Source organism: Anguilla anguilla, chromosome 3 (assembly GCF_013347855.1).
Source record: "Anguilla anguilla isolate fAngAng1 chromosome 3, fAngAng1.pri, whole genome shotgun sequence".
Classification (NCBI taxonomy): Eukaryota; Metazoa; Chordata; class Actinopteri; order Anguilliformes; family Anguillidae; genus Anguilla; species Anguilla anguilla.
The window spans coordinates 57801362-57816179 of NC_049203.1; the positions used below are offsets into that span (position 1 = coordinate 57801362).

The window sequence follows — 14818 nt, forward strand, 5'->3', positions numbered from 1 at the left end:
GTGGAACCTACTTAAATATTCATATTAATTGAGATATTAATCTAACTAATCATTGGAATAATTCAACTTTTAATATATTTTTTTTTCGATGATTTATTTAGATGAATTAACCTTGTAATTGGTCAAATTTGTAGGTTCATGACGCACTACAACAGATCTCAAGCATCTATTGAGAATTTTTCCAAAACACGAAACTTGTTCATGAAAATATGCATGTGCATGTGAATATTTATTGTGTATATATCATGGGAGGTCTGTCCATAGAGGACACTGAGGACTGTCCTCAAAATAATTTGAAATGAAGAAAAATCTATAAAAATAATTTTATAAAATTAACAATGTCAGCATATTACATTCATATCCATTTCTAAGCATCTAGGCTGCAGTGTTAAAAGCTCAATATGGGCCTCTAGTGCTATGGAAAAATGCAGCACAGAGGATTATGACCTGTTGTCTTTCTCTAGCCTCCATAAGAATCATCAATGAAAATTGTTGCCTTAATTATTTTGAGTATTGAAATGAATGAGAATTTAAGCCCAAATGGTTAAGCCGATGTTGACTGTAGATTGGTTCACTCTGATATATAGGCTAATATGATTCCTTATTACAGCAAGCTCTTCGTTTCAGCTTTCATTTTTGGCTGGACCACAACAGCGGGACCAGCCCTATAAACGCGAATGTCTGTGACTGAGTGACTGAGTGATGAAGTTACACAATTGGTCGGTCGAGTCATGAAGTTACACCATTGGTCGGCCGGTCCAGCCATATACTAGGTTTTGACCTGGTCTTGTTATAAATGTACTGCACTGGTCAAACAGGCTATGTTCCAACTTCCCACTTTATAAAGAAAGGTGTACATTAAATCCATAGGCGTACATTTTTTGGGGGGGACGCAGGGGAGACGTCCCCCTCAATATTTAGAACACCTGCATTTGTCCTCCCCAATAAAAACATGAAAGAAGCATTGCCACCATAAATGTATGCAGAAAAGGCACAAATTGGTGCATAAAAATTCACCAGAATGAAGGAAATGAAGTGTTTGACACTCAAAATTTCCTAGGGGCGTTCAAATCCCAATGAGAATAATGTTTTAATTCACACAGGAAGTCACTGTCATTCTGTATTACCTTGAACATTCGTATTTCTCACTGATATTTCAGTAGACACTACTGATAATATTTCATTTTAAATCAGGGAAAATAAATTTGGAGCCATCGAATGATTAAAAAAACATGGGATAGAGCCAAACCTGTCCACTGTGCCTCCATCTCCATCTCAGGAAACAGGTGTTCAGTCATTAGGCTGGCAGCCAATAAGAGCTTCCCCTCTCTTTTGTATCATTGTCCTGCTATACCTCATCACATCTGAACAATTGTTTTCCACCTAGCATGGATTATACCCTTCACATTGCTTGGCCCTTCTCTGAGAAAATGGGCAGTGCATGTGAGCATGTGTGTGTGTTTGGGTGTCTCTCTTCAGCCTTATATCGACCAGTATTTGTGGGTCTCTGGGTAGGGTTTGGTGTTTGTGGTTCATGAGCTGGTCCTTGTCACAGGACATCAACTTAATGATCAGTCGAGCCAGGTTGTGCATTCTATTCCTGTCTGTGGCTTAACTGCCATGCCCCACTGAGACTACATAATAGACCTGTGGATGTGGCAAGCACCCAGAAGTAATATTGTCCCCTTCATATGTGGGGCTGCCACCAGACTGAGTCAAGTGGATTATTACCTAGCCATCGATTATTGTTATTCTTGGTGAAATGTAAGAATCCTTAACTCTCATACTGTGATGGAAAAGTAAACAGGATTGGTGAGTCATTCTTGTAGAGGTGGTGATCCATGAAGGCTCAGACATGTAGAAAATATTGTTCAAGGAGAAAAAAATTTAAGACTTGATAAAAGAACATATGGGAGCTTTCCTGTGCAGCAGTTTTTCCACAGTTTTAAATCAGCATAATAAATGCAGCACTTTGAGCATCACAGACAGTTCACCATGGAGTGGCACTCAGCAGGAAGTGAGGCAGACAGAGGGTGGGAGAGTTCAAAAGGTTAGCGCCCTCCATGCAGGAAGCTGCATGCTGACACATTGCTGGATGGCAGTGTGCGCTAAGGATTAGAACATGGCCGGAAACAGGTGCCAGGGTCTCCATTGTTCCTTCCCTCTCCAACACCCAGAATGCAGTAAGACACTCTTGCTGTGCACCAGAAGTGAGTCATGATTCCAAGGGGTGAGTTAATGAGAGAGGAAGGAAATGATGGGAGGGGTGAGGGTTTAGAGTCCTGAGACTTATTAAACAAAAGAAGGCCCCTGTCTAGTCATCCTGCTGAACTGCCTACCTTCTGTTATAGGGCAATACATTCTACACCAGATATGTATACAACAAGATTGCATCTGTTATATATTATGATTACAATTTCCTTGTAGTAAAATGGCTAGTAGTTGCTTTTGAGACTTTACAGGTACCAAATATTTTTTCATTATGTTTTCAAAGAGATATTACTTTGAAAGAGATTATCACAATGAATACGACAGGTGAACATTCCATTGACCGCCCTCCTCCCCCAAACACACACAAGCATACACACACACACACACACACACACACACACACACACACAGAGGGAGAGAGGGAGAAAGAGCAAGTGACATTTAGCATTTAGCAGTCACACTTTCAATAAGGAAGAAACATTTTAAATTAATTTATTTAAAAAGATATGAAACAAGTCTTGTCTTTGTCCAGCAAAAGAGCTCCTTACATTTTCATATATTATCATCCTCAATTTTTTACAATTATATTGTGTAAGTATCTTTACTGCTTTCAAAGCAATTATTCTTTAACAATATAAAAATAAGTCACTGGCACTTTCTGCCTGGACATTAAAATGCAGTCAGGATTATCCACTATTAACAGGGTATAGTATTTACTGTCTTTTTAAAAGAAGAGCACAAGAGGAATGCATCAGTAATATCATAGCCCAGGTCATGGGCAGTGCCTATCCCAGGCCCCACACAACCCACAAATGTTTTTATAATAAATAGCACCCACAAACTAATTAATGATTTTCTGCAACAGTTCATAAGCAAAACATTTAAGTGAGTCATTCCACTCATTGGTGCTGCTTTGAATGATGCAAGCTGTCTGCATAGGGGGAAATGATAAAGGCTTTCAACTGAACAAAGAATAAACCAACAGGATACATCCAGAACAGGACTGTTTACATTTTAAACTACATTATAGTCATTTAGCAGATGCTCTCGTCCAGAGCAACGTACACAAGCGGGGAGCAACACACAGAAGTGGGGGGCAACATTCAGAAGTGTCCTTAGTCCTGTGCAGCTGTGTTACCACCATCCCTCTATTCCACACTAATTTAAAAATATCGTCTACAAACGTTCCAATCTCTGACTCTCCACCCCATCTACCTCCTCCAGCAGTTTCTTTTCCTCAACATTCTAGGACATTCTTTTTCCATATTCACCATAACTTTTTACCATTCTGTTTTGTTTCCATGACTAATCATACTGGCACATTCTAGCCACTTTCCCTGAGGCCCTGCCAGTCCTGAACATCCGCTTAACAATTCAAACTACATTTCCCTTCCTGCTACTCCCTTGGGCACCTAAAATACATGATGTCTGCTGTATTCGACACAAAATAAAACAACTCAGCACTGATCTGCTCCTCTGCACAATTCAGCCTTTTCCATCACAGAAACATCCTCTGTAAATTCTACACTGCCACAAGTTCAATTTCCAAATGCGTGAATTCAGAAAGAACACTTCTTTTACACAATATACTCCAATAGCTGCAATAGCAACTGCATAAAATGTGCAGCTGCAATGCAGGTTCCACTGAGTTTCTGACACAACACCTATGTCATAGCTGTAACCTGAGCCCTCACAAGCACCTGCTTACATGCCTTCGTTAACACTCACTTCTGACACTGCTGCCCTTTTGTTAATGGCTAAATCCTCATCAGTTGTATGGAGTTATAGTTCACATGTGGAACCAAAGAGAGAGTAGGGAGTGCTGCACATGAATACAGATACTTTCAGCGGGACAAAAGTAAAAGAGAGTAAAAAAAAGTCAAAGAAATAAAAACACACACAAAAAAAGGGCAGATGAGGGGTCAAGGCGACATCTTCAGCAGGACTGCAGGACAGGCTGGTAGGGGTCAACCAGGACTTTGTAGCGGATTTTGGTGTTGGTGACAGCTCCATGCTTCTGGCGCAGGTGGAGACGCAGTTGGCTCTTATGACGGAAGTGCAAGTCACACTTCTCACACTGGCAGAGTGAAGGGGAGAGGGAGGGAAGGAGAGATAGAGAGAGAGAGAGAGAGAGGGAGGGATGGAGGGAGGGAGGGAGGCAAAGAGTGATCATCATGTGGCTTGGTTTTTAATAAATACTGGTGCATGTGTTTCCTTTCTGTATGACTGTGTTGTGACTGTACTCTACACTTGCATTTACTCACGGTGTAGGGCTTCTCTCCAGTGTGAATACGCAAGTGGCTTTTCAGGGTTTGCAGGTGACGGAAGCGGGTGCCACAGGTGTGGCAGGGGTACGGCTTCTCCCCAGTGTGGATAAGGACGTGGGCACGCAGGTGAGCTACCTGCAAATACAAAACACACAAACACCATAAACACCAAAGCACACAAAAAAACACCAACACACAAAAGTGAGCTACCATTAAATACACTTAAATGCAAATACAGGTGAGCTACCTGAATGCATATGCATGGGTATGCAAGTGAGCAACATCTGTCAACACAAACAAACCTATATCTAGGTGACCTACTTGAATGTATGCAGGTCAATGGTGTGACCTATTTTGTGTCCTATAGCAATAGTTTCCAAAAGAAACTTCTTACGCTGAAGAGAAAACTTAAGGCAATTAGCCCCCAGAACAATCAGGAGCTGAAGATGTCTGCAGTACAGGCCAGGCAGATCACCACCAGAGAAGTGCTCAAATTTCTACATGTTGAAACAAAAGGGTATAGCACATTTACCTGGACAAATCTGGCTCCACAGGTGTCACAGCGATAGGGCTTCTCTCCAGAGTGGATGCGGGAGTGTGTCTTCAGGTTAGCTGGGCGGTTGAACTGTGCACCACACACACCGCAGCGATATGGCTTGTCTCCTGCGATAGGTGACAGGAGAATGGAAGTCAGGTATACTGTATTCCCTACACACTATGCTTGAGTATCTGTCTGTGATTTCATATCTATTTGTGCCATTGTCATAATGAAACTGTCAGCCAGTGTATCAAAAAAGCAGATTATATTTCAGGAGTAATATTTCAGTTTTGTTTATTTGAAAGTGGCTTATGCACAATACTTTACTGATTCAATGGTGTTATTATAATTTAGCTTATTAGATTTATCACATTTGATCATGTTTCTGTTAATCACTCTACCTGTACTGAGAGGTTTGGCCCCTCCCATGGTTCCACTGACATGAAATTCTGAGCAGCAGTTCTCATTCTTGATTGAATGACTCTTTGGGCTGTTACCAAGGCAGAACAGGTGTCCACTGTGATGGGTGGCCTGTGGTTCATTGGAGCAAGGGTGCTGACAAAGAGAGCCACAGGGGGCTGAGAGAAAAACAGAGAGAGTAAAATTCTGGACAAAATTCATACATCTATTCCTGCATGTATAATTTTGGAATGCAATGCAATGCAATGTCTTTCTGTATTTCTCTGAGCAGTCAGTTCAAATCTTTGACCAGTTCTCTCATGATATGCATGACAGTATTGTGGAGAAATTAGCACAATTAACCTAAACCAAAATTGTTTTGGATTGTGAAGGGATGAGGTAACAATGTTATGCCTGAATGTAGCTTACCTGAGCTGTCCTGGGGCAGGGGGGTGGGGAGGTTTGGTAGTTCATCTGTAGGGCGGGGTACCAGCCCATGGAAAGCCCCTTGGAGCAGACTGTATTTGGAGATGTCACAGTGAAAGCCCTGTGCTGGCCTGAAAGAGAGAATAAATATAATCAATCTGTCATGTCCTTGTCTAAACCAAAACCACAGACAAAGAGTCTGCCCTACAAGGGGTCTCTATAGACCCACATGGGTCAGATACTGTATCCCAGTAATCTCCCAAAAGTGCAGAGCCAAACATTTCCATTTGTTTTCTAATATGCTGGAATGTCACATTTTTGTTGTCATTATACTTGAGTAGTGGCTCACTACAAGTCCAATTCTAAATTCAGATTGAATGAGCTGCAATGTTTTGAACAAAAAATGCAATTGCCCCTGGAAAGCTACACTGTATATATTCTATATGCAGTACCTGTTGTTGTGGCAAGGACCATCCACTGGCCACACCTCCAGGGGAGGCTTTGATGTAGCAGCAAGCTTGTCTGTCTCATTGGGAGAGTGGCCACAGTTTTGTAGTCCCTTCCCCTCAGATGACTCCTCCTCCTTCACAGTAGCACTACAGAGGGAGTTGAGAACGATGAACTTGTACTTTTTCCAGTTGCATGCCTTTGGATCAGGAAGGTATTTGGTCCCATTGTGCATCTAAAAAGCATAGACAACGCAAAGGAAACACATAACTGTAGATAAGAAAACAAAATTCGATAATTGACAGACGTCCCTCCTCACCACTATTGTTTATGAAATACTCAACTGGGTTATATTTAAAGTCTCAAAATGATATGCATCTTAAAGGAATGGTAAGTGCATGCTGGTGGAACAACTCACCACTTGTTGGAGTGCCTGGTTACACCCGCTGGATTCAGTAGGGGAATTAGGCTGACAGCCAGACTGGGAGGGGCTGCTTGGGGATGCCGTGGGCGATTCCAAGGTTGGCGACTCCAGCTTTATCCTATCTGACCTGGGCTCATGGGTTGGGCAAGTACTTGGGTCCTTCAAGGCCCAGCTCTCTCTGGGAACCCTGAGGGAGGAATGCACACACAGTCATCCAACCTTCATGCCAAAATCTGAGGAACAAGTGACAAGGCGCTGACAGCCTCAGTCATTCACGTTATAGACATCTTTCCATATACGGTAAGCCTTACCTTGCTGAGTCACGGCACAGGTTGGCAGCAGCTCCTCCAGCCAGATAGGAGGCAGTGTGATGTAGGGATGGATGCCCATTTGGTGGGTTGTTAGGAAGCGCTCCTCCAGGGGGTGCAAGAGAACCAGCAGGTGAGGGAGAGTCCAGCTCTTTTTTGGGGGTGCCTGTTATTTCCTCACTAAAGAACACAAGTAACTGTCGGGTATCTGCAGTGTATATTCTGTTTGACAATCAAGTGTAAAAAACATTGCTGAATTGCGCACAAATATGACTATAGGCATAAGATACATGAAATACAAGAAGGGAAATGGGTTTACATAAAAATAGCAAATAATTTGAGCTATTATAGCTGACCTGGATAACAACATTCAAAGACCAGTAAGAGTAAAGATTCAATATCACAAATTCACTCGTGCAAGTTAACTATGGGAACCAAATTCATACAAGCTACATCCTTTATATATAATGGTTGTTGTCCCATCATTTTCCCTCTCTTCTTTGAATTTGAAATGGACTCTTGAGTCACAAAAATCCACAACCCCTTCATGTACTTGCTTTGGGTCCACTCCCACACTCTCACACACACAGACCCTGTGCACTCACCTCTTCAGCATGAAAGCACGGCAGGTGTCCACCACGTGCTCCATCTGCATGTAGGTGGCAGCAGCGAGCACTCCAGGGACAGTACGGGCGGACAGGGGCAGACGAGAGGTGTACATGAAGTCCAGCAGCAGGGACACGCTGCCTGCATCCAGCGACTCCGGGAGGGACAGAGAGACCGACCGCTCTCTTGCCCCGAGAGTAAGCCGTGAGAACAAAGAGTAAAAATATCCACTGAAGGAGAGAGAGACAGAGGAAGGGAGAGAGAGAGAGAGAGAGAGAGAGAGAGAGAGAGAGAGAGAGAGAAAGAGAATGAATAAAAAAAACTATAACAGAGACAAATAGAGGCAGGCAGGCAGACAGTGACAGACTGAGACACGCACCTGCAAGCAATGAGCACAGCACAGTGTGCCTGCAGGCTGGCAGTGCCCACCACCAGAGTGGCATCGGTCAGGATGTCACGACGCCTCAGCTCGTTCAGGTTCCGCAGGACATCGCTGGAGTGGCGCGTGAACTCCTTCACGTATCCCCCCGGCACTCCGCCGTCCTCCTCGTGCCCTGCGTCTGCGCTGTATCGCTCCACCATCTGCATCCTGCTCGGCTCCTCTGTGGGGAAAGGGAGAGACGAATACAACAGTTGGAATACACATGGAACACACAAGAATATATCTGCTATTATTGAGTCAAAGATTTCTGGAAAGATAGTAAAAGACCAGAGACGCACCTCAGTGTAACGTTTAATTGGGCAATGCAAGGGCCAGTAGGTTGCCAGCATCTGACAGGTGAGACCAGCTCCCTACTCGTACCTGCATGATGAGAGACGCACAAGTATAAGCAAAGAGTGGGACAGTCCTGTTTGTATTGAAACCACAATAATGGATTTAATAATATCAGTTTTTCATTTTTAAGACATCGTGATCCAGGTCAACTAATACTGTATGAAAGTTTGCACCTTTCACAATTTCATTTATTCAACTGCATCTTCTGTGGCAAAACGATATATATAAAAGATATATCACTGTCTGGGTGTCACTTCAACCAGATATTGCAATAATGCTACAGTTGAGAGGCAGTAAAAAACATCACATAAATCACACCCTCACACATTTACATAAAGGACAATTGCATTTGGATCACAGCCTATCTGTCACAGTCATGGCACACACAATCTCACCATGTTGCCCTCACAATTTGTAAATGCGTTTTCACTAAGTATATATTTGGTTTGCAAAACAACAACTATAACAGAAAGATTTCCACCAGAAACACAAAAGTTATTTCCTCCTAAAAGCAAAATTACCACGCAACTAAAGACATTATAAATATGCTGCTGAGGAGTTTATAATTTGCAGTTTACAAATAAATGCATGTTTTAAAAATGTGAAACATTCACTATTATTTCCTCAAGAAGAAAAATTATATGTTTTGGAATAAGTATGCAAGCCTACTCCACACTTCTTTATTAAATCAGCTCTTAGCCTATATCTATTGTAGTTTTAGACTACATACCAGAATAACAAACACATTGTCAATCTTCCTGCAGTCTGCCATCTTAAACAAACATTTCTGTTATCTCAGATGGTTATCTTGGAAAAGCCTGATAAGTGAGCCAATAATTTTTTATATCTTTTAAATCCTTCAAAAAAGTATGGACTGTTATTTTCATACAAAAGTTATAATTTCAAAGAAACTGTTATGATTTTTAAAGCAAAATAGGGTTCACCAAATCAAGTTCTCCAAGTCATCCTTCAGTCAAAACTGTGCATGATTTTCACAGCGTGCAAGATACACAATAATTTTTTAACATTCTATGAAAAAACAGGGCAAAGAAATGACAAAGAACAGACTTACTAGAAGTAATGTCCGTTAAACAATGACAAAATGCTTGCATAAAATTATTCAACCAATGATTATGAATCACTCACCCCGGCCAGCAGGGACGAGAACAAAGGTGGATAATCCTAACCCTGAAACCCCCACACTACGACGATTTCTTGAACAGAGGAAGGCTAGGCCGTCCTAGTGCCTTCACTATGACCGTGTAAGAATGCTGATAATGAACGTGGGGGACTCTTTATAACATAGCGCAGGAAACCCCATTCGCTCAGGGGTGCTTGTTTCCTCTTTCTCCGTCAGCCCACGCGCAGCCAGGAAGCCTTGCAGGAAAGATCCAGGCCCAGAGCATTGGGTATTTTTAGTTAAGTATTCATTTTTTTCCCCTCTGTACAGTAATGGCAGGAAAATGGCCCGTGTTTTTCTTTCATACAAAAAGTATATGTGTATCCTCAGGGAGCAGGAAAAGCAGAAAGGGCCTTCCAGGGCTTAACCTTACCTTAGCAAATCTCTCCCAGCCACTCCCAACTCTTCTAACCCTTCTCCAGGACAAAGAAAATGGACTGAAGGGAAGCTTTTAAAAAATGCATGCACTTGAGTCAACAGTCTTGGTAAGCACACACACTCAGCTCAGTAATATTAATACTCTTGAGCTGAACTGAGGAACACTGTTGAATTGATCACTATTTCCCAGCTCAGGAGAATGGGTGACAATGCTTTCTCTAAAACAAGAGACCACAGTAGAGAACTGAACAGGAAGGATTCAAATAGTTTGCATGCCCCCCAGTCAGTGTCAATGTCCAACAACATGAACATGAATGCAGTGATGGATTCCAGTTTTCTTAAAATGTTAATTAATGAGCTGGAGCAATGTTGCTAGGTCTGTTGAAGTGTTTTTGGCTTGCAATGATGAATAGGGAATAGAGATAAGGCGGACCCCAACTTCCCTTCCATACCCTTTACCCTCATATTTCCACGTTTTATTCTGCCCTGCAATTCAGATATTCTGCCAAAGCTTCCGGCCGACTGCCTTCTATGGTGCTCAGACAGCCTTGTCCCGGGTGAGGTGGGTAATTGGGGAAGGAAGCTGAGAGTGGAAAAATAACACGGGATATACCCTCTCATGACTGAAAAACAACTCTCCCAAACCGAGAGCAATGCACTGGACAGATGTGCAGGAACTACGGGACCCCTCAACACATCCTGCGAGACACTCGGCGATGGGGATAAAACACACCCGCGCAGGACATCCGCCACAATATGGGGAGGGCGGGCGGGTCCAGAGGTCTCCTGTCACTGAAAACAAGCGGAAACTTACCTCATCTTTTGTAGAGACAGTTCACTAAGAGGTTCCGTACATTGGGTTAACTACACATATCCACGTATCTTGCTTACCCGACATTCTTGATTTCTGTGTAATATTTAGGAAAAGTAAAGAGTTGGGTTGACTCAGAGACTTTGTAGAATTGAGGAAGTAGAGTTGTGAAGATACTGTGAACTTCAGAAAGCTCTATAGGTGCGGTGTTGCACAGCGTGATGACTCGTGTTGAGTTGAGCATAAACATTTACTACTATATTTTACATTTTGAGTGATGGCGTGAACAACAGCAGCAATTGTCTCTAAAAACATCTTACCATGACAGAGAAAACTGAGGAAGATTTTATGACATTAAATTTTATGACACTAGTGTCCTAGTGTGTAAAATATGCCTGCAGATGCTTTAAATTCTGCAGTACATCAAGCATGTTTTTGGGTGCATTTTTACTCAGTCAAGCCAGAACGATTGGCATCACACTGTGCGTGCGACGGATGTGTTGTGTGTTCATGGAGTGCTGAACGCATGTGTGTCCATGCACTTTTATTTGCTTAAATGGGGCTGCATCAAGTCTGTTTCCAAACTAAATAAAAACAAAGGGATACAGACAGGAAGGAGAGAGAGAGAGTGAGAGAGAGAGAGAGAGAGAGAGAGAGAGAGAGAGAGAGGGAGAGAGAGAGAGAGAGAGAGAGGTCTAGGCAACTTCCAGGCATTGTGGAGTAGCGGAACATGGGGAGGATAAGAGTGGACATTAGGAGGAAAAGTGAGAATATTACTAAACAGGTTTACCAGTGAACGGAAACCATTTCAGTCTGTTTTACAGTTTGTCCAGTCTCACTTACACCACTCGACTAATACTACACTGACATCCCCTTAGTCACCCAAACACACATGACGACGGGCAGGTGATTTGATGCCTGTGGTTTCATATAGCAGGGTGAAACACTGCTGTTGTACACCTTCTTCAGATGTGTGAGATAGGTTCTTCAATAAAAATCAACTGATTAATTATGCAACTAAACACACATGCTGTATTAACAACCCATTATCAGGGGGAGGGTGGGTTGCGAGGGGGGAGGGGCACAATTCCACTTCCAGCATGCTTTCCACATCGGACTCTAAATTGCCCATATGTGATTGAATAGTGTGTGTGCCCTGTGATAAATTGGCAACCTGTCCAGGGTTAAATCCTGCCTCTCGCTCAATGCACGCTGGGTTAGGCTGCAGTACCCCATGCGACCCTGCCTAGGATAAGCGAGTATAGATAATGGATGGATGGATGGACTCATACCCAGGGGCGATTAGACTCACCTGCATTTGTTTGGACTGGGAGGAAACACAGGCACAGGGAAAACATCCAAAATTCACACAGAAAGGCTAGGCTGGGATTTGAACCAAGTACCTAGTACCTTCTTGCTGTGAGGCGAAAGCAACCCACAGCACCGCCCACACACATCACCATGCTGGGTATAAAATGAAATAATTTTACCAAATAATATTTAACTAAATTGCTAAATAATGTAAATATAAATTAACATAAAATGTTGAATATAGCAGATTGTTCATCTTGTATAAATAAATAAATAATCATTCTTATTTAGTCCAGGGAGGAGGAGCCAGCCCACCTACTTTGACAATGCAAAACATCAGCACTTGTGTGTGCATTCTACAAAACTTCCTGAACTAAAGGATCACAGTTTCCCAATGAACCCTTTTTTGGTCAGGAACTTACCTTTGTTTTTCTCAAGAGACCAACTCTCAATGATGCTTTGGCCATTGTATTCAGTTACTGAAGAGAATGTGGATCAAGGCTACTGAAGCAATAGCTAACAAAACACTCCAGGAAATGGAGGCATATACAAATGGCAATTTCCTCAATAAATACCCCTCCCCTTAACTGTCTACACAAAAAGTTTTGTACATATAAGGTCTGATCCGTAGGATATCCTAAGAGGGGGAGAGATTGTTTTGTTACTTCGGAAGGCAGGAGGCGGAGGTGGAAATACAAAAAAAAGACAAAAAAGAAAACAATATACAAAAACAAAACCTTCCCTGGAAGCAGTGTCCGGTCTATGTCTATGCACGTGTGTGTGTGTGCGTGTGCCTGTGTGTTTAAGAAAATGAGAGGGGAAGTCATTGTTCAGGAACATTGTCCTTCCAAATGTCCATATCAGGAAAAAGAGGTAGTGTTTTTTATTTAATGGGTTGGTCCCTTCTTGGGAGTACAAAAGTGCTTGTTTGCAATTGATTTCTCTGGATAATACTTCAATAGTTAGGAAAACAAAGAGGCATATTTTGTCCTCTAAGCTGAAGAAAATATAGAGGGAAAAATAGTTAGTATATGTTGAATGGAATGGAGGACCAGGGGCTCCAGGTGCGTCACAGAAATAATAAAACGATGATGATGATGACTATTATTATTGTTGTTGTGAATTACATTTATATCCCCCTAAGACAAAGCTATTCATTTTGTCCCCTGTAGGGCACATGAGTTAATTTTTCTAATCTTAAATACCATTACAAGGGACATTCAAATAATATAAAATAAATAATCTTTTTGAAAATATTGTCACTACAACATGCTTTTGTCATTCAAGACACTCAAATGCTGACTCGTCTATTATGTAGGCTATTGTTCATTACAGAAATATGACAGAATAGTGTCATATTTCTACAGGAAACAACAAATACCTACATGAGAGTGCCCAATACATGCAACGGCCAATATAGAACGATTCTAATTTATGTTGCATTTAAATAATTTAACAAGACTACGTAGCGTTAGCTGTAGCAACAATTTGGAATCTAGGACAGGGTTGTTTATGCTTATCTAGCTAACGTTAATCCATTTTGCTAATTATGTCGTGAATGTTAGCAAACTCGATTCTTAAATCAAAGCTGATTTAGATGGAATGCCCTGTCCTAGATTCCATTGCCACTCTAATTTAGTTATCCGTTATATTACCCCAAGTAGAAATATGACACAACACGGTGATTCTCCGCAGGCTAGTTCCTTGCCTATTTCGTGTTTTTTATTTCAGGATTTGGCTAAAAATGACAGGTTCACCTCTTAAAAGTAAAGACAGTATAACGTAATCCCGAATCCGCTCGTCTGATTGGTTGGAAGAACAGGCATTGACCCTTTTCACCAGAATATTTGCATTTAAGATTTTCATTAGCATAACTACGAATCTCATTTTACAAGTTATCAGATATTTTGCTCAAACCGGCTACACTGCAGATTTGGTGCACAAATTGAGAGGTGGTAAGAGGTTGATTTGAGAGGTTGTAATTACTACCTCTCAAATCAATTTATATTATTTATATCATTTATGTAAATGTATACTCTCACATTAATTTACAGATTCGTGAATCCATTCTACAGATTTGGGACACCATATACAGATGTGTGAACCCATTCTACCGATTTGTGAAACCCATTTGCAGATGTGTGAATCCACTCTATAGATTTGTGACTTTTGCTACAGAAATACCTCCATACAAGCGCTCAGAGCATGATAATAAATTGCAAACCACCCATTTAATCCCACATAAAAATAGATGGAAATGTTTACACTGATATATATCTATATTGCAATGCAATTGATTTATCGTACTGTTGCTGATACTTAATGCATACCATAATAACCCTAATGCAGTCTGACGCTATTCACGGAATTACCTTTACAATGACTTTAAAAAAATATACATTTTTCTTAATTTGGCACTTTTCCAATTTAGAGGAATTACACATTTGAACCGCATTACGTCAGAAATAGCAATGCATGCCATGAAGAATAAAAATCCCATGTTCGCATTGTGCTTCCATCCTCATCCTCATCCCAGATGGATGGATGAGGAAAAAAGGAGGTAACTAATTTTTTTGACTGAATTAAAGACTGATGTGAATGAATAGGCTGTTTAGGTTGTTTATTTAAGTTTCTTACCCTTGAACTTAGGTTTTTCTTGTTATCATTTGCTTGGTCTTCAAATTCTTCATTAGGTCTATCTACCAAATGGTTAGTTTTTGTGACCATGTGTCCACAC

At 41.5% G+C, this 14818-nt stretch overlaps 1 protein-coding gene across 1 annotated transcript; it reads right to left on the reverse strand.

Annotated features, from left to right (window-relative positions):
- Positions 1–2678: 2678 nt before the first annotated feature.
- Positions 2679–9805, reverse strand: bcl6b (BCL6B transcription repressor). Its single transcript, XM_035408351.1, has 12 exons — positions 9548–9805; positions 8347–8428; positions 8006–8228; positions 7626–7856; positions 7024–7200; positions 6707–6899; positions 6294–6523; positions 5845–5972; positions 5418–5594; positions 5011–5141; positions 4476–4613; positions 2679–4288 (listed from the first exon to the last, which is right to left on the reverse strand). The coding sequence occupies exons 3-12, from the start codon at positions 8212–8214 to the stop codon at positions 4148–4150; spliced, it is 1755 nt and encodes a 584-aa protein (XP_035264242.1). The 5' UTR covers positions 8215–8228; positions 8347–8428; positions 9548–9805; the 3' UTR covers positions 2679–4147.
- Positions 9806–14818: the final 5013 nt, after the last annotated feature.

Bases quoted from the DNA above. Each gene is read 5' to 3' on its own strand.
- bcl6b (XM_035408351.1), bottom strand. From the start codon at position 8,214: ATGCAGATGGTGGAGCGATACAGCGCAGACGCAGGGCACGAGGAGGAC. The intron at 5,595-5,844 runs GTAAGCTACATT...TTTTTCTCTCAG, and splicing joins CCTGCCCCAGGACAGCTCAG to CCCCCTGTGGCTCTCTTTGT. The intron at 5,142-5,417 runs GTAGAGTGATTA...CACCTATCGCAG, and splicing joins GGCCAAACCTCTCAGTACAG to GAGACAAGCCATATCGCTGC.